The 25,951-nt window shown below is 50.1% G+C and overlaps 1 protein-coding gene and 2 long non-coding RNA genes across 4 annotated transcripts in view; 2 read left to right on the top strand and 1 right to left on the bottom strand.

Annotated features, from left to right (window-relative positions):
- Nucleotides 1-25,951, bottom strand: part of TNFRSF8 (TNF receptor superfamily member 8) — a 54,939-nt gene that overhangs the window by 26,375 nt on the left and 2,613 nt on the right. For both annotated transcript variants that reach the window (XM_078452400.2, XM_078452399.2), the window contains exons 3-10: nucleotides 22,096-22,248; nucleotides 18,357-18,450; nucleotides 17,834-17,994; nucleotides 15,564-15,680; nucleotides 8,369-8,521; nucleotides 4,630-4,723; nucleotides 4,107-4,267; nucleotides 1,834-1,950 (exon numbers count right to left, since the gene is read on the bottom strand). In XM_078452400.2, the coding sequence (XP_078308526.1) occupies nucleotides 1,834-1,950; nucleotides 4,107-4,267; nucleotides 4,630-4,723; nucleotides 8,369-8,521; nucleotides 15,564-15,680; nucleotides 17,834-17,994; nucleotides 18,357-18,450; nucleotides 22,096-22,231 (1,033 nt within the window). In that variant the 5' untranslated portion in view covers nucleotides 22,232-22,248. The remainder of the gene's footprint in view (nucleotides 1-1,833; nucleotides 1,951-4,106; nucleotides 4,268-4,629; nucleotides 4,724-8,368; nucleotides 8,522-15,563; nucleotides 15,681-17,833; nucleotides 17,995-18,356; nucleotides 18,451-22,095; nucleotides 22,249-25,951) is intronic.
- On the top strand, nucleotides 7,100-8,487 carry LOC132677170 (uncharacterized). Its single transcript, XR_009609228.3, has 3 exons — nucleotides 7,100-7,421; nucleotides 8,082-8,276; nucleotides 8,401-8,487. It is a non-coding gene; the product is annotated as an uncharacterized LOC132677170 (long non-coding RNA).
- Nucleotides 20,458-22,214, top strand: LOC144617302 (uncharacterized). The gene is made up of 3 exons (XR_013557714.2): nucleotides 20,458-21,148; nucleotides 21,809-22,003; nucleotides 22,128-22,214. It is a non-coding gene; the product is annotated as an uncharacterized LOC144617302 (long non-coding RNA).

The raw sequence follows: 25,951 nt of genomic DNA on the forward strand, positions 1-25,951 counted from the left end.
TGGGTGAAAATAGAATTATGGCGTTATTAGATTAGACAAATATGACTTGGTCATTAAGGGCTTTTCTCAGTCAGCAGGATACTGAAAAGACCTCTAATGATAAAGGACCTCACACTTTCTCCCTGAAACCTCCAGAGAGAGTGGGAAGCAGAGAGGCTCTGGAGAATTTGTGTGGAGGGCAAGAGTGAGCTCAGCAGTGAGAGAGGTGAGACAGGACAGTAATAGCTATCATCATGATTATAGCTATTAATACCTTTGAGTGCCTGTGAAGCAGCATTAATACAATCGAGGTTAGGGGGGAAGTACTCTTAGCACTCTGCTCAGATTAACCTGGTTTAACCTATTTAATTCCTGCAACAGCTCTCTGGGAGAGTACTATTATTATACCCATTTTACAGATGAGGAAACTGAGGCACAAGAAATTAAGAAACGTGCTTGTGTTAAAGAGTGGAAAGGGGTGGAGCCAAGATTTGAACCCAGCCACTTGAGCTCCAGAGTCTGTGCTCTTAGCCCCTGCATTGCACCCACTGCTTTGCAGGGCTTCATCCTTAGAGCTAAAGGAATTCTCAGACCCACAGCCACCTCCTGCTTCTCTATCTGACATGGTGGCTATGACAGGTTACATTTGTCCAAAATGGCCAGAGCAATATTTTGGCCCCATCTGCTCGTCTACGCCTCTGCCACTTAGCCATCAAGAAGCTTGATTTCTTTTCCTTCCAATGACTCAGTGTGATTTGCGACTGCCTCAACAGGTAGAAACCGGCAGAAGTTACGACGTGTGATTTCTGAGGTAACGTCAACAAAAGGGATATGGCTTGTGCCCACCCCTCCCCCTCCCTTGGAGTCCAGCCACCAGGGCTTGAGGAAGCCCAAAGTCAGCCATATACAGGCCAACACAGAGAGCATCGAGGCCCCAGCCTGCGGTTGGCATCAAACCCGGACCCATGAATGAAAATGCTTCCAGATGATTCCAACCTCCAGCCTTCACACTTTCCAATGGAAACCCCAGACCTCGTGTAGCGAAGGACAGCTGTCCCCAGAGTGCCCTGTCTGAATTCTGACCCACAGAATTCACGAGTACAAAGAATGGTTTGTTTATTACCACAAGCTTTGACAAAACTTGCTATGTGGCCTCATAACTGGAACAGTGGCCCCTGGTGACCACAAACAGTGTTCTTTCCTCTTCAGGCCTCCCTGGACTTCAGGCTGCGTTGTTGTGTGAAAGAAACTTTGGAAAAGGAGACATAATCACACATTCCTCGGGTCCTGGGCAGCTTCCCCTGCCCTCTGTGGCCCTCACAGACGTCATGGGGCAGCTGGTATTGCCGTAAGTGAGCTGACCATCTACACAGCAGGCACCCAGCAAGTGCCCGTCCAGAGCATGTGCTAAGGGACTGCGCAAGGAATGACCACAACTGAGAACCTCAAAGTTCAAACTCTAGCTCTGGCTCTCACAAGGATGTGTGGCCTTTGTAACGCCTCAGTTCCCAAAGCCTCAGTTTTCTCTTCTGTAAAACGGGGATATTTGTAATCCATGCACCATAAGGTAGCTACCAAAAATAACGAGACAAGTTTAGAACAGGTAGGTTATGACAAATGCTTCCTTGCAGGAGTGAGCAAATGGAAGCTCTCTGAAAAGGGATCACTGCCATTAAAACCCTATAATCACAACTGGACTCAGAAAATCTAACTGCTCAAAAATGCTAGAATGGTGAGCTAGGCTCCTGAGGACTCACCAGTCCCAGAACAAACTCAAGGTTTTCCATCCCAGATTCTCGGCCAAGACCCCCTGCACCCAGAGGGAGCCCCAGGAGGGGAGAACGTGGCCCTTACCTCGAGCACAGCTCACACAGGCCGTGCAGCGGCCGTCCCTGTCCAGGTAGTAGTCGGGCTCACACTGCTTCCTACAGTCAGGTGACCCCTGGGGACACGGCGGCTGCGGGGTCAGCCCTGGGGAAAGAAGCAAACAAGCTCCAGGCCAGGCCGCCAAGGCAGAGGCCCCATTCACCACCACCTCTTCACCCAGTCGCCACCACCAGCTCCAAGGCAGACTCCTCACGTGTCAGATCAATCTGCAGAGGGAGTCTTGAAGCCCAGAGAGGGAAGGAATGTGTCTACAGCCACACAGGAAAAGAGCACTGACTCCCTCTGAACTGCCCCTCTGCTTCCAGGCCCTTCCCTCTGAGATCCGTCATTGCCACTACGCCGGAGCCCTCTCCCCAGCCCCAACATGTCACCACCCTCCTCAAAACCCTGGAGCCACTTCCCTCTGAGATCAGCCATGAGGCAAGGATGCCGACTACCACAGCTTCCGCTCAGTGTGGCCCTGGGGTCCCAGGCGAGGCAGTAAGGCAAGGCAAGGCAAGGAGAGAAAAGAAGTGAGGCCAGGAGAGGAAGACACCAGGCTGTCAGGGACAGATGACATCATTAGGTGCACAGGTTGCACAAAAGAATCGGCAGATACGTTATTAGGACTCACAGTGAGTTTAGCAAGGTAACTGGATATAATGTTATTACATCAAACTCAGCTGAGTGTCTATACATTTGGGTTGAACCCTATGAGACTGCTATTGTGACAGGTTAGGCTGTCACATACTGACTACTCACACGGTTCAAAACAATGCTAAAAATGAAGACTTACAACCCGCAATACTGAAAAATACAATACCACTGTCATCATCATCAGAAACATCAAATACCTAGAAATCTAACACAAAGATGTAAATCGTTCTACGTGGAAACGAATAAAACATCATTGGGAGAGAGAAGTTCAAGCTGACCTAAGTAAAATTAAATACATAAAAATAAAGACGGTCTGAACAAACATACGGCTTTCCCGTGTGCTTGATGCTATAAAAATACGGATTCTCTCTAAGCTGATCCACAGATTCAGTGCAATCCCGATCAAAATCCCAACGGGACGTTTTGTGGAATTTGAAAGGCTGATTCTAAAGTCGATGCAGAGATGCAAATTACCAAGAAGAGCCAGGGCAGGGCTGGAGAACAGAGATGGGGAAGTTGTTCCACCATATACCGAAAATCTCCTGGAGTCGAGACCGCATGGCATCCACACAAACCAGACAAAAAGACAACGAACGGAAAGGAATATAAAGTCCGGATCATAGCCAGGCACCTATGGACCTTAGATTTACCCCAACGATGGCAGGCAAATCAGCGGGGAAAGGACAATTTGTTCGCTAAAAGGCGTCGGTTCAACTGCATATCCATGCGGCCTCTTGCAACATGACCGCTGCCTCCGCCACAAACAAAAGGTAGGCAGACAGCGGATCTAAACGTGAAAGGCAAAACAGTAATGATCCTAGAAAGTAATGCAGGAGTCTTTGAGACTTCAGTGAAATAAGGCAGGACATAAAGAGAAAAGATGGACCCACGTGATGACTTCAAAATTAAGAACACCTCTTCAGCGGGGCACCTGGGTGGCTCTGTTGGTTGAGCAGAGACCATTGGTTTTGGCTCAGGTCCTGATCTCATGGTTCTTGGGATGGAGCCCCACATCGGGATCTATACTGACAGCAACGAGCCTGCTTGGGATTGTCTGTCTCCCACTCTCTATGCCCCTCCCCCGTGCTCTCTCTCAAAATAAATTAATGCACTTAAAAAAATTTTTCAGTTAAAACTGACCCCAGAGACATGAAAACAAAGACTTGTTTATCACTGTTAATTGTAGCCAAAAGTGGAAACAACCCAAATCCAAACACTAATGGATATACACGGTGTATACACCCATACAACAGAAGGCTGGTCAGCGATAAACAGGAGGGAACTGAGGACCCCAATTCGTCACCACGGGAACCAGGAGGGCGTCATATCCACACCTGCTCCTTTGCCAGGACCTCGGTGTCTGGCACATAGCAGACACTTTGCCAGGACCTCGGTGTCTGGCACATAGCAGGCACTAAGCTGTCAAATGAATGACTTCTTCCTTTATCCCCTCTGGCCCTCGAAGCCTAAAGCCCCAAGGGACCTAGAGACCCTCTTCTCCCTGGACCAGGAGAGACCCACCTGCCCGGAATGCCACACACAGGTCGCCTGCCAGTGAGACGCCGTTGCCCTGGGAAACAACCCAAAGCTTCTCGAGAAATTACCTGGATCTGGACTGGGCTTCCTCACAGAGGAGGGAGAGCCGGGGGCCCCCGTCGTTTTGGAGTCATCTTCGGGGGTGATGGCAGTGCCCCCTCCAAGGAGCGTGGTCCTGGCACTGGAGCTCACTGAGGTCACCAGGGGCCCGGCCTGGGCGCTGGTGTCGCTGAGAAAGAAGCCGGAAAGGGCACTGCCAACCCTCCTGGTGACACAGGGAGGTCTGTGCTCAGGGGTAACCGCTTCCACAGCAAAGGGGTTCCCAGCCCCTCAGCCCACAGCCTCTGGCAGCCCCACCGTCCGCTCCTGGGAGCCATGGCTGTGCTGTCTAGACCTTCTCTCGTGCGCTCGGGCAACACTGGGCACACGGTGGGGGTCAAGCGACTGTGGGGTTGACAGAGAGGCACCCTGGAGTCCTGATACCCTGGGCCAAACCCCACCCACACCACAGCCCAGCTGTGCTCTGGGCATCCTGGGGGCTGGGACAGCCCCATGCCACATTCAGCTGGAAGGGAGAGGGCCGGGAGTCACCTGGTGGGCGCCTGGCAGTCTTCTGGGCCCGTGCCGAGGTCAGGGCTGGTCACCGGGGAAGGCCACTCACACACAGTATCCATCTGTGCTGTGCCTGCAGGGGATCACAAGGTGGACAGATGTGCTACCGAGGAGCTTGGAGGCTCTAGGAACAGATTCTTTCCCACCACAACCCACAGTTCGGAATGACGTGCTTGGAAAACGCAGCGGCCATCTGGTGTTTGTGCCTGCCCAGCACCCCTTCCCCCTCGGGCTAAGGCATCCCGATTCTCCCCGGAACACTCTCCCCAGTCTCAGTATCCGTGCACGGGGCTGAGGCCGACTCACCACCCCACCCTCCCAGGAGTAAACCCAGACGACTTTGGACCAATCAATCCCTTTGATTCCTCTGACCCTGAGGAGCTGGTTCAGCGGTAGGCACGTGACCCAAGCCACGCCCATGAGGTACAATATCATGGTTTCAATTATGGCTGTTGAAACTGCAGGAAGGAGAAACCGTCTTTCTACTGGGTTTGGGTAGGAAGCAAGCTTGGATCTGGGGGAGCAGAGGTGACAAATAGGTAAAGACAGGGCTCCTGGATCCAGCCATGCCTGATACTACCCAGAGCCAGCCCCAGACTTTGCAGTTACATCAGCCAAAAAATTTGAGATTTTGTTACGTGCAACCCAAAGACTCCTGAAGAATCCTGGGTGCAAACACGGTAAAGAGGAAAAACGCGTAGCACTTTCCATCAGGTGGATCTGAGTTTGCCTGCCACCGCTAACATGTCCTCACTGTGCCCGTCACACTGTGTGATACAGAGTAAACGCCCCAGGAACAGCGTGTCCTTTTCCCCTTCTAGACCTCTGTCCCATTGCTTAGACACAGTCCCACGTGTGCGATTATGATCTGAAGGCTTCAGTGGAGGGGGGGCCTGAACAATGCTCACGTGTCTCGTATTTCCGAGTGCGCTGGCGTGACAAGGCCTGGGTGTGACATTCAAAGTCTAGCCCAGACATTCCCTGCTCTGTGGTCTTGAACGGTTTACCTGCCATCCCTGGACCTCAATTTCCCCCGTTCTAAAGTGGGGATACTTCCGTCTACTTTCTGGAGTTTTGAAAATTTCAGGAGGGAACACCTATGTAAGCTGCCCCATGCGGCTTAGCTACCGGCTGACGCTAAAGCGGAAACTACTGTCCATCTCGCAGCTGGAGAGTTGCCCTGTGGGAGCGTCCACGTGGGAGCCCAGAAGTCAGCCAGCAGCGCTGTCCCATAGAAATATGATGTGAATCACGCTGTCGTTTTAAATTTCCAAGTAACCCCTTTTTAAAACGTAAAAAGAAAGATACATTTTTACAAAAGTAAAAAGAAACACGTGAAATTAATTTAATGTATGTGACCCAATATATCTAAACTACAGAGGTAGACAAGCAACATAACGATAATTAATGAGATGTTTTACATTTTCGTACGCCTGCAACTGGCCACCTTTTAAACGCTCCGTGGAGGCATGTGGCCAATGGTACCGCTAGGGGCAGCAGGGGTCTAGGGGCAGCAAAGGGGGGGCTCGGGCGCCACCATGCGGCAGCTGCAGGAACACCACCAAAACAGGGCCTCCTTTCTGGAGCGGGTCCACGGGCCCTGGCTCGAACAGAACTCTAAACCGATGCTAGCAGAGATGCAATTGTTTCAGAGCTGGAAGGTCCCCCAGGGCCGTCTAGTGGCAACTTTACATTTCCCAGATGGGACACTGAAGCCCAGGGTGGGGTGGGAACATGTGCCACGGCTGCAGGCGAACAATACCCCGGGGACCTGATGCCCAGCCCAGAGCACTTTCCACTCCACCCCCCGGCCCTGTTGGCAGGTGGCGCGCTGCCGCAAGCCCCTCAGCACAGCATTTGTGTGACCCGGGGAGAACTGAGCCAGATTTGAGCCCCACCCACCCGCAGCACTGAGCTGTCCGGGGCCCCCACGTCCTCCTGCATAGATCTCTGCAGAGAAGATTCTGTGCCTGGCCTTGATCAGGCAATGGGGAGATGACCTCGGCCCTCACGCATCTACGGCCCAGGGAGGGAGGCCAGCGTTGATCGAACCAAGACAGACACCGGTGTTCACATCCGTGTTGGAAAAGGACCGCGTGTGATGAGAGATCACAATGGAGATGTGACCTGTCACAAGTCATGGCACTTCCTCTTGAGGAAGTGAGGCGAGGACAGAGAGGCCAGGCTGAGCAGGACGTGACCGAGTGAGCAGGAGGAGAGGATGTGCTGAGGGGACACCACGCACAAACGCCTGGTAGCAGTGAGAAGCACCGCACATCCACGGAGCCGAAGGGGAGCAGACCAGTGGGGCCAAGAAAGGAGGGGGCCGGCGGGAGTGTGACCTGGAGGAGGGAGGCGGACACGGCGCAGGGTCGCGTGCAGGGTCACGTCCTGGAGACTGCTCGTGCGAAGCTGGCCTGGGTGCCCTTTGCCCTAGTCCTCCCGATAAGGACAGCTAAACGCCCGGGCACATGTATAAAGCATGCATATATGTGCTTTATACATATAAAAATATGCATGAGACAAAGAAGGCTCTGAACAGCGGAGAGGAGAGGGTAGCCCTTGGAACCCTAGGAAGGACACGGTGGCAAGTCCGCTGGGGTTTCTCTTTGTTCATAGATCCCAGACATGGAGCCCGATAAACCAGCAGCCCAGAAATGCCAACGGGAGCAGAATTAAAGAAATCCCTCCAAACACCCGTTCTCTTTTGCCAAAGGACCATGTCATTATCGCTGTAGAAACGAGAAAATACTGAAGTGTTTTCATGGCAGGTGTGCGGGGGTGAGAGAGACAGGCAGAGAGAAATCACATTTGGTTAAGCAGGGTGGCTCTGCCTGTCAGCCATGGACAAGGAACGACAGGAGGAAATGGGGGTGGGAACGGGAGACAGAATTGGGGAGCAAATCTGTTGGACTGGGGGTAGGCTGGCTGTGGGGGTGAGGGAAGGATGGGCTGTCGGGGGAGAGGGTGGTAAGGCCTGGGCTTTGGAAAAGGACCAGTTGAGGACAAGGAGCGTCATGGGCTCAGTGTTGGGCACTTTTCTCCCGAATGGGGGTAGCTCTCTGATTCCACCCTGCAGCCTCCCAGCCTGGGTGGCTGTGGCACCACTAGTGGGCCATGGTCCAGAGCCCACCCACTCTCCAACCTCCCTCTGAAACGTGCCCTCAGTACCACCTGCACCGGATCTGTGGCCCTTACCTCTTTCCTGGCCTCTTTTCCTACCTCTTTTCTGGCCTCCTTGTACTGTCACAAAATCAGAGGCTCAGAGAGGGTCAAGCATTTGCCTGAACTCACACAGCAAGTTGGAAGAGAAATCCGAGTTCCTCGGCTCCTCTAACTCCCAATGCCTCGACTGTGAGTTGGGAAAAACAGCCCCAATACCCTGGGAAAGTCCCGGGACAGAAGACTTGAGTTTTGCTCTTATTTTTCAGGCATCAGAGAACTTCTGCCCCGAGTCTCCACTAACCCAACACTCCTCCAGCCGGGCCTGTGTCTCAGGCCACCAGGGTCTCTCCGAGCCTGGGACCCAAAGTGCAGGGAAGAGGCCGGGGGGCTCTGAGTAAATGGTACACCCACAGCCTCTCGAAAGGAGACGTGTCAGTCCAACAGGAAGGAGGAAGGAGAAGGTCAGAGGTCACTTGGAGATCTGGGACGGTGGTGGAGGCGGGGTACAGCTTGGCACAGGTCTCGGTGCCGGGCTGAGGGTGGGGATACTTACCCTGGACCTTGACAATCATCCCTTTCGGGCAGACGGTGTGGGGGATGCAGCGGGCACAGGAGTTGGTGGCTGATGTGGCACAGAACGTGCCAGCGCGGCACTCACAGACGCGGGAGGAGTTCCCTGAGCACGGCATCTTCTCCACAAGATCGTCTAAGGGACACAGAGACGGGCATGGGAGACAGAGGGAGGACCGGGGAAGGGATCCGGGGACCCCTCAGGGACAGCCTGGCATGTGAGACAAGACATCATTCTGGCCTCCCCTCGGGCAGGGAGCCCGCACACCCAGCCCTTCTCTCCAGAGGGTTTCTTCAACGAAGGCAAGATGCCAGGTGGGGCCTATGAGGCAGCCTCCACTCCCCGCTCATATCCCCAGACGTCATCACCATCATATTAAAAACAAATTCATGACCCCATTAAAATGGGCAAAAAAGACACGGAGAAACCTTGAGTGCATATTGCTAAGTGAAAGAAGTCAATCGGAAAAGGCTACATGCTGTGTGATTCCAACTCCACGACGTTCAGGAAAAAACAAATTACAAAGACACTAAAAGATCAGTGGTTGTCACGGTTAGGGAGGAGAGCCCTAAATCTAATGATCACAGCAGTATTGTTTATAACAGCCACAAAGTAGATTAACCCAAATGTCCATGAACCGATGAATGGATAAACAGAACGTGGTGTGTCCATACAAAGGAATATTATTCAGCTGTGAAAAGCAATGACCCAGGGGGTGCCTGCGTGGCTCAGTCAGTTAAGCATCAGACTCTTGATTTTGGCTCAGGTCAGGATCTCACAGGTTTGTGGGATTGGGCACTGAGTCAGCAAAGAGCCTGCTCTGGATTCTCTCTCCCTGTCTCTCTACCCCACCCCTGCTCTCTCTCTCTCTCTCTCTCTCTCTCTCAAATAAATAAATGAGCACTAAAATAAGAAAAGAAAAGAAGGAATGACTGGTACTACAACATAATGAACCTTGAAAACACTGCAAAGTCAAAGAAGCCAGTCATGAAAACCTACATATTGCATGATTCCATTTAGATGAAATGCCCAGAGTAGGCAAATCCATAGAGACACAACGTAGATGAGTCACTGTAAGGGCATGGAAGAAGGAGTGAATTGGGAGAGAAGGGGTTTCTTCTGGGGGAGGCGAAAATGCTCTGAAATCAGATAGTGGTGGTGGTGCCACATTGTGAATTAAAAAAAATAAATACTGTATTGCACACTTCAAAATGGTGAATTTTACCAACTCCTGGCTGGCTCAGTTGGCAGGTCATGTGACTATTTATCTCAGGGTCATGAGCTCAAGACCCATGTTTGGCACGGAACTTATTTCAAAAACAAATAAACAAGCAAAGAGTGTAATTAAAATGAATTTAAAAGAAAACAATGGTGAATTTGATCTCAAGAGAAAAAAAAATCACCGGTATAAGTAATTAACAAATGCACACATCCCTGGAAAGCAACACAGGGCATCCTTGGTCAACCAGCAATGAAGACTTCCTAGAATATGGAAGGCAGATAGGATCGCATGGAAGAAGGAAACCAAAGCCCAGAATACACCCAAGAGGATTACTCTGGGAGCGGCTCTGGGGTGGGGTACTCCAGTCTCCAAGTGGGTGAGGGCAGGGGCAGGCCCCAGGGAAGCCGACGGGCAGTGCCCCACGGGGTCTCCCCACACTTCTCATCCACTGATGCCACAGACCCAGAAGCCAAGCATCTCCCCCAGGAGACTCTCAGGGGAGGTAACGGGACAGTGCCCTGGCTGGTCGTACCTGGGAAGAAGGGAGCCTGCAGACCCAGAAGATCAGCCGCTTAACAGAACCCCTCCCAGTGGTCATCAGACAGGATGTGCAGAACTAGAGGTCACCACCCATGAGAGAAAACCAGCACCAAGCAAAAAGACCTCCGAACTCAAAAAAACTCTTGAGAAAGCAGGTAATAGGAAACAAAAAACAAAGCAGCAACAACAGAAACAGAACGAGCTGTTAGAATCCGTACAATATTCTCAGGAATCGGCAGCTATAAAACAGAATCCCCTGGAGCTCAAGGAAGGGCACAAAGGAAACGGAAGCCATGAAAAGAAACCCCCTGGGCACAATGTTGTGTTCACCAATTCCAGTGGGCTCACAGAAAGACTACATTTCCCAGCCTCCCTTGCAGTTTGGTTTGGGTCATATGATGGCATTCTGGCAATGGGACGTGGACAGAAATGATAAGGGCTTCTCCCAGGCCTGGCCCCTAAAACCATCGCAGGAGGCTCTATCACCTCTCTCTTCCTTGCTGTGGTTGCACTGTTGTAGCCCCTAACTCTCGCCTGCACCCCGGAAGCAGTACCGAGGAGACAATAAAATCCTGAGAGTTGTAGAAAATCTAAGAGAGAGGCAGGCCGGCTGAGGCCAAACAGGGGACGCCCCTGTTAAATTCATGTAAAAACGTGGGTGGCTTGGTTGATTTTGATCTCAGCTCAGGTCCTGCTCTCAGGATCATGAGCTCAAGCCCCGCACTGGGCTCTGCGCTTGGCGTAAAGCCTACTTAAAAAAAAGGTTTTAAACCCCAGAGTAGTAGCCAAACATAATTATCACAAGCCTGAACAAAGGTGGGAAAGGGGCTGGACTGGCTAACTTTCGGGCGGGCAGGCAGGCCCAGTGGAAATCGGTAGAGACCCCGGGAGTGGGTACACCTCTCTGCAGCCGCGGGAGCTCTGGTAATGACGATCTCACAGAAGGGAAGGCAGATCTCTGCTCCAGCGAGGACGACACCCATCTCTGGCTGCACTCGGCCTCCCACCCAGGTCCTCAGACTCCTAAAATCAGTTTCAAAAGTAACACTCAGGATTACCACAGGATCCAGCCGTTCCACTGCTAAGGATACCCAAAAGAACTGAAGCCAGAGACCTGAACAGACATTTGTAGACTCAGGTACACAGCAGCCGTATTCACAATAGCTGACAGGCAGAAGCACCCCAAGTGTTCATCGGCACGAACGATAAACCAAACGGGGTGGATCCATCCAACGGAGTATCATTCAACCTTGAAATGGAAGGAGCTTCGGACACATGATACAGTGCCTTGAAGACATTATGCTAAGTGAAATGAGGCCGTCACCAGGGATAAATATGTTACGATTCTACTCGTATGAACTTCCTGGAGTAGTCAAATTCACAGAGACAGAGAGTAGACTGGGAGCTGCCAAGGCTGGTGGGGGAGGGGGGATTAAGGAGCTAGTGTTTGATGGGAACCGAGTTTCAGTTGGGGCGAAAGAAGAAGTGCTGCAGCTAGACATTGTTTTTGTTGCCCTAAAATGGGAATGCACTTAAAGCCACTAAACAGGACACTTCCAAATGCCAAAATGATACATTTTATATACGTACATTTCACTACAGTATTAAGTGCCACTAAATTTTATGTTATGTATATTTTACTACAGCGTTTTTTTTTGTAAGTAACACTCAGTCCCCAGTGAAGCTCTGAGCAGAAAGGACCAAGTAGAGCCCGGTGAGGTAGGTGGGGGGAATGTAAGGAGAAGTCACACTGTACCAGGACGGGGAAGACAGGAAAAGAAATAGAAAATCTAAAAGAAACAGAAATATATTTTGGAAAGACAGAGAACCCAGTCTAAAACAAACAGAAGCCATCCCAAGCATGCTCCCCACTATAAAGGAACTTAAGAACAACAGAAGTTTGGCAAAGGAAAAGCTCAAAGAAAAGCTGATCTTCAAAAAGGATGGGCTAAGAAGGAAGACTAGAGAGCTAAAGAAAGCAAACTGAGATGTACCGCACAGATATCCAATAAATAAATTAGCAGTGCCTTAGGAGCCCTGGCGACAGCTGGGAGGCAAGCAGCAGAAGACATGAGAAACAAAACAGAGTTCACAGCATGGAGAAAGGATCAAGAAAATATCTGTGAATGCAAGGTGAAGAGACAAAGATACTAATGCAATTAAATAAAACAGGGAGGAAAGGCAAACACAATCAAACGGAAGGATAACTAGAGTCCATAAAGTTGACATTGAGATATGTATTTAGCAGAAATAAAAATCCAGGGGCGCCTAGGTGCCTCACTCGGTTGAGAGTCCAACTCTTGATTTTGGCTCAGGTCATGAACTCACAGTTCATGGGTTCGAGCTCTGCACTGGGCTCTGCACTGGGGTAGAGCTTGCTTGGAATTCTCCCCTCCCTCACCCTCTGTCCCTCCCCCACTTGCTCTCTCTCTCTCTCTCTCTCTCTCAAAATAAATAAATTAATTAAAAAAAAAAAAGAAATTAAATTCCAGGTCAATTTTCCTGAAATGAAGGAAGAACTAAACGTGCAGACAGAAAAAAGACATTCCAGGGGTGCCTGTCCAGCTCAGTCGATGGAGCATGCAACTCTTGATCTTGGGGCTACAGGTGCTGCGGGTTGGGTGTAGAGATTATTTAAATAAGTAAAAACTTAAAAAAAAAAAAAAAAAAGACATTCCAGAATTATTTCCAAACAATTAATATCAAGGCACAGTCTGGTTCAAAGTTTTTTATCATTAAGGATAAAGAAAGAATTGTTCTTGCAGTGGCCTACAAAGGAGAAAGAAGGCAGATAGCAGACCCCTCCCCAGCAATATTCACCATGAGAAGACAATGCACCAATGTCTACAAAGTTCTGGAGAACACAGGTCCCAGGAATAATCATATATCTGCCCAGGTTGTCAGTGGAATATAAAGGCAAGAAACATTCTCAAACATAAAAGAATCCTCTGACGGATGTGCAAAGATGAGTCCTTACTGATAAATCCCAAGGTCAGTGAAATCTAACTAACCAATCAATATATCAAAATGAGAAAATCAGGAATGGAGAAGCTGTGGTCAATGTGCTCATAATGCACAGTGAATAAGTTTAAATAGCAAACTAATACTAACATGCCAAGGGACTGAGGGTTACAGAAAAAGAATATAAATGCCACGGGCAGTAACGATGTAAAAAAAATACGTAAGTAATAAAAGTCAGGAAGAGGACAAGGAGGTGACAAGCTAATTACTTCATTTTTTGTGACAGGAAGCCAATCTACAATATCCCATCAAAAATCTGAAACAAACAGAACATAACTTTACCATAAGACATAGTTGTTCCTTAAATGATTCCTAACTGCTTCTTGATTTTTAACACCTCTTCTTCTTAATGTTAGAGGTGTGTTTTTTTTTTTTTTAATGTTTATTTATTTGGAGAGAGAGAGCATAAGCAGGGGAGGGGCAGAGAGAGAGGGAGAGAAAGAATCCCAAGCAGGCTCCATGCTGTCAGCGCAGAGGATGACGCAGGGCTCAATCTCACAGACAAAGAGATCATGACCTGAGCTGAAATCAAGTCGGATGCTTAACCGACTGAGCCCCCCAGGGACCCTAGAGGGTTTTATTTACAAAGTGCTGTCTCTTGTGATCATTTTGTTTTACTTTCTTCTTCCTCTGATACGTTTAAATAAAAGAAAATGTAATCAATCACTTGAATGTCGTAAACAGATCCCAACTTCTTAAAAATCCCTATTCTCAGGATGCCTGGGTGACTCAGTGGGTTGGGCGTCTGACTTCTGCTCAGGTCATGATCTCACGGCTTGTGGGTTTGAGCCCCACCTCAGGCTCTGTGCTGACACTAAGCCTGGAGCCTGCTTTGGATTCTGTGTCTCACTCTCTGTCCCTCCCCCACTTGCGCTCTCTCTCTCAAAAAAAACATAAAATATTTAAAAAAATTTTTTAAATCCCTATTCTCCACGTGTGTCCAGTCTGGCTGGCTATGACTCTTCCCATTCTCCTTCTCTCCCTATATATACACAGAGAAGTGTCAGTCAGACATCCAGTGATGGGGAATGGGCAGAGTTGGCCTTCTTCCTTACACTTCTGTATTGCTCGAATTTTTTATAATGAATGCCTATAACTTTCATTTCATACAACACTGTCATTAATTTTAAAAACTCAAAAGACACATCAGAGAAATGCTAACGCAAAGAAGAATGGCAATATTAATATCAAATGAAAATGGAATTAAGGCATTCTTTATAAGGATTAAAGAGGTGTACTTCACGCTGACAAAAGGTCCAACCCACCAAGAAAACACAATATTCATAAACACTGTACCTAATAACATAGCTTTGACATATAGAGAGAAAAAATAAATGGAACACAATGAACATCTGATGAAAAAAAGTATAGGCAAGATGGATTTTAACACATCTATCTCTGACATCAACCTTTGGGAAGGAGACAAATATAATTAAGAATAAAAAAAAAAGCATATTATCTAGGGGCATGCTTGGCTGGCTCGGCTGCAAGAGCATGAGACTCTTGATCTCGGGGGTCGTGAAGTTCAAGCCCCACGTTGGGTGTAGAGGTTACTGAAAAAAATAAACTCAAAAAAAATTTGTTGAAAAGAATGCATATTATTTGAAAAACACAATTAACAAGCTTGATCCAATAGGTATGTAGAAAATTTTGTACACAACAAACACATTTTTCTCCAAACACACTAAAAATAGGCTTTAAAAATATCCACATTTATTAGGGCACAAGAAATCTCAACAAATTTCCCAGCCCCACCTCACAAAAAACCCGCACAAAACAAAACAAACACCAGAGAGCACACAAACCACATTCACTCAGCATAATAAGAAATTAACAATGAAAGTGCTCATTGGAAGAATCTCCTGGAAGCACTTGTGGTCGCAGGCAAAGGACACAGCTCCTGGTGTCAGACCACAGCTCAAACTCCAGTTCTGCCACTTACCGGACTTCTGTAACTTTGCAAAGGCACTTAACCTCCCTAATCCTACCTCACTGGAAAGTGGGGATGAGAAAAGAACCTTCGAGGTGCCTGGCTGGCTCAGTCTGTAGAGCGTGTGACCCCTGATCTCAGGGTCATGAGTTTGAGCCCCACCTTGGGCAGAGATTACTTAAAAGAAACATAACCTCTTCTCCTAGGAGTCTTGTGAAGATTGAACTCAATGAATGTGAGTCCCTCCCTGGAGGAAACAGGTTAACTAAGTCTCTCTAAAAACGGATGCAAACCATCAGGGAGGATACCAACTCACAAATCCAGAGGGGTAAACTGAGGCACCAAGGGGCCAACCTAGAGTCCAGGTAGCAAATCTTGATGCTCCCTACCTTCCCTGCCACCCCCCGCCCGCCACGGACCCCGTCCTGAGAAGTAGCCCCTGGAGAGGAGAACACAGCCCTTACCTCGAGCACAGCTCACACAAGCCGTGCAGCGGCCGTCCCTGTCCAGGTAGTAGTCGGGCTCACACTGCTTCCTACAGTCAGGTGACCCCTGGGGACACGGCGGCTGCGGGGTCAGCCCTGGGGAAAGAAGCAGACAAGCTCCAGGCCAGGCCGCCAAGGCAGAGGCCCCATTCACCACCACCTCTTCACCCAGTCGCCACCACCAGCTCCAAGGCAGACTCCTCACGTGTCAGATCAATCTGCAGAGGGAGTCCTGAAGCCCAGAGAGGGAAGGAATGTGTCTACAGCCACACAGGAAAAGAGCACTGACTCCCTCTGAACTGCCCCTCTGCTTCCAGGCCCTTCCCTCTGAGATCCGTCATGGCCACTACGCCAGAGCCCTCTCCCCAGCCCCACCATGTCACCACCCTCCTCAAAACCCTGGGGCCACTTCCCTCTGAGATCAGCCACGAGGCAAGGATGCCGACTACTACAGCTTCCGCTCAGTGTGGCCCTGGGGTCCCAGGCGAGGCAGTAAGGCAAGGCAAGGCAAGGAGAGAAAAGAAGTGAGGCCAGGAGAGGAAGACACCAGGCTGTCAGGGACAGATGACATCATTAGGTGCACAGGTTGCACAAAAGAATCGGCAGATACGTTATTAGGACTCACAGTGAGTTTAGCAAGGTAACTGGATATAATGTTATTACATCAAACTCAGCTGAGTGTCTATACATTTGGGTTGAACCCTATGAGACTGCTATTGTGACAGGTTAGGCTGTCACATACTGACTACTCACACGGTTCAAAACAATGCTAAAAATGAAGACTTACAACCCGCAATACTGAAAAATACAATACCACTGTCATCATCATCAGAAACATCAAATACCTAGAAATCTAACACAAAGATGTAAATCGTTCTACGTGGAAACGAATAAAACATCATTGGGAGAGAGAAGTTCAAGCTGACCTAAGTAAAATTAAATACATAAAAATAAAGACGGTCTGAACAAACATACGGCTTTCCCGTGTGCTTGATGCTATAAAAATACGGATTCTCTCTAAGCTGATCCACAGATTCAGTGCAATCCCGATCAAAATCCCAACGGGACGTTTTGTGGAATTTGAAAGGCTGATTCTAAAGTCGATGCAGAGATGCAAATTACCAAGAAGAGCCAGGGCAGGGCTGGAGAACAGAGATGGGGAAGTTGTTCCACCATATACCGAAAATCTCCTGGAGTCGAGACCGCATGGCATCCACACAGACCAGACAAAAAGACAACGAACGGAAAGGAATATAAAGTCCGGATCATAGCCAGGCACCTATGGACCTTAGATTTACCCCAAAGATGGCAGGCAAATCAGCGGGGAAAGGACAATTTGTTTGATAAAAGGCGTCGGTTCAACTGCATATCCATGCGGCCTCTTGCAACATGACCGCTGCCTCCGCCACAAACAAAAGGTAGGCAGACAGCGGATCTAAACGTGAAAGGCAAAACAGTAATGATCCTAGAAAGTAATGCAGGAGTCTTTGAGACTTCAGTGAACATAAGGCAGGACGGAAAGAGAAAAGATGGACCCACGTGATGACTTTAAAATTAAGAACACCTCTTCAGCGGGGCACCTGGGTGTCTCTGTTGGTTGAGCAGAGACCATTGGTTTTGGCTCAGGTCCTGATCTCATGGTTCTTGGGATGGAGCCCCACATCGGGATCTATACTGACAGCATAGAGCCTGCTTGGGATTGTCTGTCTCCCACTCTCTATGCCCCTCCCCCGTGCTCTCTCTCAAAATAAATTAATGCACTTAAAAATTTTTTTCTGTTAAAACTGACCCCAGAGACATGAAAACAAAGACTTGTTTATCACTGTTAATTGTAGTCAAAAGTGGAAACAACCCAAATCCAAACACTAATGGATATACACGGTGTATACACCCATACAACAGAAGACTGGTCAGCGATAAACAGGAGGGAAGTGAGGACCCTAATTCGTCACCACAGGAACCAGGAGGGCATCATATCCACCAGGATATGCCAGGACCTCGGTGTCTGGCACATAGCAGACACTTTGCCAGGACCTCGGTGTCTGGCACATAGCAGGCACTAAGCTGTCAAATGAATGACTTCTTCCTTTATCCCCTCTGGCCCTCGAAGCCTAAAGCCCCAAGGGACCTAGAGACCCTCTTCTCCCTGGACCAGGAGAGACCCACCTGCCCGGAATACCACACACAGGTCGCCTGCCAGTGAGTCGCCGTTGCCCTGGGAAACAACCCAAAGCTTCTCGAGAAATTACCTGGATCTGGACTGGGCTTCCTCACAGAGGAGGGAGAGCCGGGGGCCCCCGTCGTTTTGGAGTCATCTTCGGGGGTGATGGCAGTGCCCCCTCCAAGGAGCGTGGTCCTGGCACTGGAGCTCACTGAGGTCACCAGGGGCCCGGCCTGGGCGCTGGTGTCGCTGAGAAAGAAGCCGGAAAGGGCACTGCCAACCCTCCTGGTGACGCAGGGAGGTCTGTGCTCAGGGGTAACCGCTTCCACAGCAAAGGGGTTCCCAGCCCCTCAGCCCACAGCCTCTGGCAGCCCCACCGTCCGCTCCTGGGAGCCATGGCTGTGCTGTCTAGACCTTCTCTCGTGCGCTCGGGCAACACTGGGCACACGGTGGGGGTCAAGCGACTGTGGGGTTGACAGAGAGGCACCCTGGAGTCCTGATACCCTGGGCCAAACCCCACCCACACCACAGCCCAGCTGTGCTCTGGGCATCCTGGGGGCTGGGACAGCCCCATGCCACATTCAGCTGGAAGGGAGAGGGCCGGGAGTCACCTGGTGGGCGCCTGGCAGTCTTCTGGGCCCGTGCCGAGGTCAGGGCTGGTCACCGGGGAAGGCCACTCACACACAGTATCCATCTGTGCTGTGCCTGCAGGGGATCACAAGGTGGACAGATGTGCTACCGAGGAGCTTGGAGGCTCTAGGAACAGATTCTTTCCCACCACAACCCACAGTTCGGAATGACGTGCTTGGAAAACGCAGCGGCCATCTGGTGTTTGTGCCTGCCCAGCACCCCTTCCCCCTCGGGCTAAGGCATCCCGATTCTCCCCGGAACACTCTCCCCAGTCTCAGTATCCGTGCACGGGGCTGAGGCCGACTCACCACCCCACCCTCCCAGGAGTAAACCCAGACGACTTTGGACCAATCAATCCCTTTGATTCCTCTGACCCTGAGGAGCTGGTTCAGCGGTAGGCACGTGACCCAAGCCACGCCCATGAGGTACAATATCATGGTTTCAATTATGGCTGTTGAAACTGCAGGAAGGAGAAACCGTCTTTCTACTGGGTTTGGGTAGGAAGCAAGCTTGGATCTGGGGGAGCAGAGGTGACAAATAGGTAAAGACAGGGCTCCTGGATCCAGCCATGCCTGATACTACCCAGAGCCAGCCCCAGACTTTGCAGTTACATCAGCCAAAAAATTTGAGATTTTGTTACGTGCAACCCAAAGACTCCTGAAGAATCCTGGGTGCAAACACGGTAAAGAGGAAAAACGCGTAGCACTTTCCATCAGGTGGATCTGAGTTTGCCTGCCACCGCTAACATGTCCTCACTGTGCCCGTCACACTGTGTGATACAGAGTAAACGCCCCAGGAACAGCGTGTCCTTTTCCCCTTCTAGACCTCTGTCCCATTGCTTAGACACAGTCCCACGTGTGCGATTATGATCTGAAGGCTTCAGTGGAGGGGGGGCCTGAACAATGCTCACGTGTCTCGTATTTCCGAGTGCGCTGGCGTGACAAGGCCTGGGTGTGACATTCAAAGTCTAGCCCAGACATTCCCTGCTCTGTGGTCTTGAACGGTTTACCTGCCATCCCTGGACCTCAATTTCCCCCGTTCTAAAGTGGGGATACTTCCGTCTACTTTCTGGAGTTTTGAAAATTTCAGGAGGGAACACCTATGTAAGCTGCCCCATGCGGCTTAGCTACCGGCTGACGCTAAAGCGGAAACTACTGTCCATCTCGCAGCTGGAGAGTTGCCCTGTGGGAGCGTCCACGTGGGAGCCCAGAAGTCAGCCAGCAGCGCTGTCCCATAGAAATATGATGTGAATCACGCTGTCGTTTTAAATTTCCAAGTAACCCCCTTTTAAAAAGTAAAAAGAAAGATACATTTTTACAAAAGTAAAAAGAAACGCGTGAAATTAATTTAATGTATGTGACCCAATATATCTAAACTACAGAGGTAGACAAGCAACATAACGATAATTAATGAGATGTTTTACATTTTCGTACGCCTGCAACTGGCCACCTTTTAAACGCTCCGTGGAGGCATGTGGCCAATGGTACCGCTAGGGGCAGCAGGGGTCTAGGGGCAGCAAAGGGGGGGCTCGGGCGCCACCATGCGGCAGCTGCAGGAACACCACCAAAACAGGGCCTCCTTTCTGGAGCGGGTCCACGGGCCCTGGCTGGAACAGAACTCTAAACCGATGCTAGCAGAGATGCAATTGTTTCAGAGCTGGAAGGTCCCCCAGGGCCGTCTAGTGGCAACTTTACATTTCCCAGAAGGGACACTGAAGCCCAGGGTGGGGTGGGAACATGCGCCACGGCTGCAGGCGAACAATACCCCGGGGACCTGATGCCCAGCCCAGAGCACTTTCCACTCCACCCCCCGGCCCTGTTGGCAGGTGGCGCGCTGCCGCAAGCCCCTCAGCACAGCATTTGTGTGACCCGGGGAGAACTGGGCCAGATTTGAGCCCCACCCACCCGCAGCACTGAGCTGTCCGGGGCCCCCACGTCCTCCTGCATAGATCTCTGCAGAGAAGATTCTGTGCCTGGCCTTGATCAGGCAATGGGGAGATGACCTCGGCCCTCACGCATCTACGGCCCAGGGAGGGAGGCCAGCGTTGATCGAACCAAGACAGACACCGGTGTTCACATCCGTGTTGGAAAAGGACCGCGTGTGATGAGAGATCACAATGGAGATGTGACCTGTCACAAGTCATGGCACTTCCTCTTGAGGAAGTGAGGCGAGGACAGAGAGGCCAGGCTGAGCAGGACGTGACCGAGTGAGCAGGAGGAGAGGATGTGCTGAGGGGACACCACGCACAAACGCCTGGTAGCAGTGAGAAGCACCGCACATCCACGGAGCCGAAGGGGAGCAGACCAGTGGGGCCAAGAAAGGAGGGGGCCGGCGGGAGTGTGACCTGGAGGAGGGAGGCGGACACGGCGCAGGGTCGCGTGCAGGGTCACGTCCTGGAGACTGCTCGTGCGAAGCTGGCCTGGGTGCCCTTTGCCCTAGTCCTCCCGATAAGGGCAGCTAAACGCCCGGGCACATGTATAAAGCATGCATATATGTGCTTTATACATATAAAAATATGCATGAGACAAAGAAGGCTCTGAACAGCGGAGAGGAGAGGGTAGCCCTTGGAACCCTAGGAAGGACACGGTGGCAAGTCCGCTGGGGTTTCTCTTTGTTCATAGATCCCAGACATGGAGCCCGATAAACCAGCAGCCCAGAAATGCCAACGGGAGCAGAATTAAAGAAATCCCTCCAAACACCCGTTCTCTTTTGCCAAAGGACCATGTCATTATCGCTGTAGAAACGAGAAAATACTGAAGTGTTTTCATGGCAGGTGTGCGGGGGTGAGAGAGACAGGCAGAGAGAAATCACATTTGGTTAAGCAGGGTGGCTCTGCCTGTCAGCCATGGACAAGGAACGACAGGAGGAAATGGGGGTGGGAACGGGAGACAGAATTGGGGAGCAAATCTGTTGGACTGGGGGTAGGCTGGCTGTGGGGGTGAGGGAAGGATGGGCTGTCGGGGGAGAGGGTGGTAAGGCCTGGGCTTTGGAAAAGGACCAGTTGAGGACAAGGAGCGTCATGGGCTCAGTGTTGGGCACTTTTCTCCCGAATGGGGGTAGCTCTCTGATTCCACCCTGCAGCCTCCCAGCCTGGGTGGCTGTGGCACCACTAGTGGGCCATGGTCCAGAGCCCACCCACTCTCCAACCTCCCTCTGAAACGTGCCCTCAGTACCACCTGCACCGGATCTGTGGCCCTTACCTCTTTCCTGGCCTCTTTTCCTACCTCTTTTCTGGCCTCCTTGTACTGTCACAAAATCAGAGGCTCAGAGAGGGTCAAGCATTTGCCTGAACTCACACAGCAAGTTGGAAGAGAAATCCGAGTTCCTCGGCTCCTCTAACTCCCAATGCCTCGACTGTGAGTTGGGAAAAACAGCCCCAATACCCTGGGAAAGTCCCGGGACAGAAGACTTGAGTTTTGCTCTTATTTTTCAGGCATCAGAGAACTTCTGCCCCGAGTCTCCACTAACCCAACACTCCTCCAGCCGGGCCTGTGTCTCAGGCCACCAGGGTCTCTCCGAGCCTGGGACCCAAAGTGCAGGGAAGAGGCCGGGGGGCTCTGAGTAAATGGTACACCCACAGCCTCTCGAAAGGAGACGTGTCAGTCCAACAGGAAGGAGGAAGGAGAAGGTCAGAGGTCACTTGGAGATCTGGGACGGTGGTGGAGGCGGGGTACAGCTTGGCACAGGTCTCGGTGCCGGGCTGAGGGTGGGGATACTTACCCTGGACCTTGACAATCATCCCTTTCGGGCAGACGGTGTGGGGGATGCAGCGGGCACAGGAGTTGGTGGCTGATGTGGCACAGAACGTGCCAGCGCGGCACTCACAGACGCGGGAGGAGTTCCCTGAGCACGGCATCTTCTCCACAAGATCGTCTAAGGGACACAGAGACGGGCATGGGAGACAGAGGGAGGACCGGGGAAGGGATCCGGGGACCCCTCAGGGACAGCCTGGCATGTGAGACAAGACATCATTCTGGCCTCCCCTCGGGCAGGGAGCCCGCACACCCAGCCCTTCTTTCCAGAGGGTTCCTGCAATGAAGGCAAGAGGCCAGGTGGCGCCTATGAGGCAGCCTCCACTCCCCGCTCATATCCCCAGACGTCATCACCATCATATTAGAAACAAATTCATGACCCCATTAAAATGGGCAAAAAAGACACGGAGAAACCTTGAGTGCATATTGCTAAGTGAAAGAAGTCAATCGGAAAAGGCTACATGCTGTGTGATTCCAACTCCACGACGTTCAGGAAAAAACAAACTACAAAGACACTAAAAAGATCAGTGGTTGTCACGGTTAGGGAGGAGAGCCCTAAATCTAATGATCACAGCAGTATTGTTTATAACAGCCACAAAGTAGATTAACCCAAATGTCCATGAACCGATGAATGGATAAACAGAACGTGGTGTGTCCATACAAAGGAATATTATTCAGCTGTGAAAAGCAATGACCCAGGGGGTGCCTGCGTGGCTCAGTCAGTTAAGCATCAGACTCTTGATTTTGGCTCAGGTCAGGATCTCACAGGTTTGTGGGATTGGGCACTGAGTCAGCAAAGAGCCTGCTCTGGATTCTCTCTCCCTGTCTCTCTACCCCACCCCTGCTCTCTCTCTCTCTCTCTCTCTCTCTCTCAAATAAATAAATGAGCACTAAAATAAGAAAAGAAAAGAAGGAATGACTGGTACTACAACATAATGAACCTTGAAAACACTGCAAAGTCAAAGAAGCCAGTCATGAAAACCTACATATTGCATGATTCCATTTAGATGAAATGCCCAGAGTAGGCAAATCCATAGAGACACAACGTAGATGAGTCACTGTAAGGGCATGGAAGAAGGAGTGAATTGGGAGAGAAGGTTTCTTTTGGGGGAGGCGAAAATGCTCTGAAATCAGATAGTGGTGGTGGTGCCACATTGTGAATTAAAAAAAATAAATAAATACTGTATTGCACACTTTAAAATGGTGAATTTTACCAACTCCTGGCTGGCTCATTTGGCAGGTCATGTGACTATCTCAGGGTCATGAGCTCAAGACCCATGTTTGGCACGGAACTTATTTCAAAAACAAATAAATAAGCAAAGAGTGTAATTAAAATGAATTTAAAAGAAAACAATGGTGAATTTGATCTTAAGAGAAAAAAAAAATCACCGGTATAAGTAATTAACAAATGCACACATCCCTGGAAAGCAACACAGGGCATCCTTGGTCAACCAGCAATGAAGACTTCCTAGAATATGGAAGGCAGATAGGATCGCATGGAAGAAGGAAACCAAAGCCCAGAATACACCCAAGAGGATTACTCTGGGAGCGGCTCTGGGGTGGGGTACTCCAGTCTCCAAGTGGGTGAGGGCAGGGGCAGGCCCCAGGGAAGCCGATGGGCAGTGCCCACGGGGTCTCCCCACACTTCTCATCCACTGATGCCACAGACCCAGAAGCCAAGCATCTCCCCCAGGAGACTCTCAGGGGAGGTAACGGGACAGTGCCCTGGCTGGTCGTACCTGGGAAGAAGGGAGCCTGCAGACCCAGAAGATCAGCCGCTTAACAGAACCCCTCCCAGTGGTCATCAGACAGGATGTGCAGAACTAGAGGTCACCACCCATGAGAGAAAACCAGCACCAAGCAAAAAGACCTCCGAACTCAAAAAAACTCTTGAGAAAGCAGGTAATAGGAAACAAAAAACAAAGCAGCAACAACAGAAACAGAACGAGCTGTTAGAATCCGTACAATATTCTCAGGAATCGGCAGCTATAAAACAGAATCCCCTGGAGCTCAAGGAAGGGCACAAAGGAAACGGAAGCCATGAAAAGAAACCCCCTGGGCACAATGTTGTGTTCACCAATTCCAGTGGGCTCACAGAAAGACTACATTTCCCAGCCTCCCTTGCAGTTTGGTTTGGGTCATATGATGGCATTCTGGCAATGGGACGTGGACAGAAATGATAAGGGCTTCTCCCAGGCCTGGCCCCTAAAACCATCGCAGGAGGCTCTATCACCTCTCTCTTCCTTGCTGTGGTTGCACTGTTGTAGCCCCTAACTCTCGCCCACACCCCGGAAGCAGTACCGAGGAGAGAATAAAATCCTGAGAGTTGTAGAAAATCTAAGAGAGAGGCAGGCCGGCTGAGGCCAAACAGGGGACGCCCCTTTTAAATTCATGTAAAAACGTGGGTGGCTTGGTTGATTTTGATCTCAGCTCAGGTCCTGCTCTCAGGATCATGAGCTCAAGCCCCGCACTGGGCTCTGCACTTGGCGTAAAGCCTACTTAAAAAAAAGGTTTTAAACCCCAGAGTAGTAGCCAAACATAATTATCACAAGCCTGAACAAAGGTGGGAAAGGGGCTGGACTGGCTAACTTTCGGGCGGGCAGGCAGGCCCAGTGGAAATCGGTAGAGACCCCGGGAGTGGGTACACCTCTCTGCAGCCGCGGGAGCTCTGGTAATGACGATCTCACAGAAGGGAAGGCAGATCCCTGCTCCAGCGAGGACGACACCCATCTCTGGCTGCACTCGGCCTCCCACCCAGGTCCTCAGACTCCTAAAATCAGTTTCAAAAGTAACACTCAGGATTACCACAGGATCCAGCCGTTCCACTGCTAAGGATACCCAAAAGAACTGAAGCCAGAGACCTGAACAGACATTTGTAGACTCAGGTACACAGCAGCCGTATTCACAATAGCTGACAGGCAGAAGCACCCCAAGTGTTCATCGGCACGAACGATAAACCAAACGGGGTGGATCCATCCAACGGAGTATCATTCAACCTTGAAAAGGAAGGAGCTTCGGACACATGATACAGTGCCTTGAAGACATTATGCTAAGTGAAATGAGGCCGTCACAAAGGATAAATACGTTATGATTCTACGTGTAGGAACTTCCTAGAGCAGAGGGTGCCTTGGCGGCTCTGTCGGTTAAACCTCTGGCTTCGGCTCAGGTCATGATCTCATGGTTCATGAGTTTGAGCCCTGTGTTGGGCTCTGTGCTGACAGCTCAGAGCTGGAGCCTGGTTTGGATTCTGTGTCTCTCCCTCTCTCTGCTCTCCTCTGCTGGCGCTCTGTCTCTCTGTCTTCCGAAAATATAAACATTAAAAAAAAGAAAGAAAGAAAGAAATAGACTTACAAAAAAAGTTCAGAAAGAGTGAAGCTGTGGTCAATGTGCTCATACTGTACAATGAATGAGTTTAAATAGCAAACTAAAACAAACATGCCAAGGGACTGTGGGTAACAGAAAAGAATATAAATGCCACAGGCAATAACAAAGAAAAAAAAGTAAGTAATAAGTCAGGAAGAGGACAGGGAGGAGGCAGGCTAATTACTTCATTTTTCATTATAGGAAGCCAATCTACTCCATCCCATCCAAAATCTGAAACAAGTAGAACATGACTTTAATACAAGACAGTTGTTCCTTAAATGATTCTAACTGCTTCTTGATTTTCAACACCTCTTCTTAATTTTAGAGGATTTTCGTAGAAACTACTGTCTCTTGTGATCATTTCATTCTTTTTTAATTTTGCTTTCTTCTTTCTCTGATACATTTAAATAAAATTAAATGTAATCGCTTGAATGTCGTCAACAGTATGATCCCATCCTCTT

The sequence above is a fragment of the Panthera onca genome, chromosome C1 (assembly GCF_046562875.1).
Source record: "Panthera onca isolate mPanOnc1 chromosome C1, mPanOnc1 haplotype 2, whole genome shotgun sequence".
Lineage (NCBI taxonomy): Eukaryota > Metazoa > Chordata > Mammalia > Carnivora > Felidae > Panthera > Panthera onca.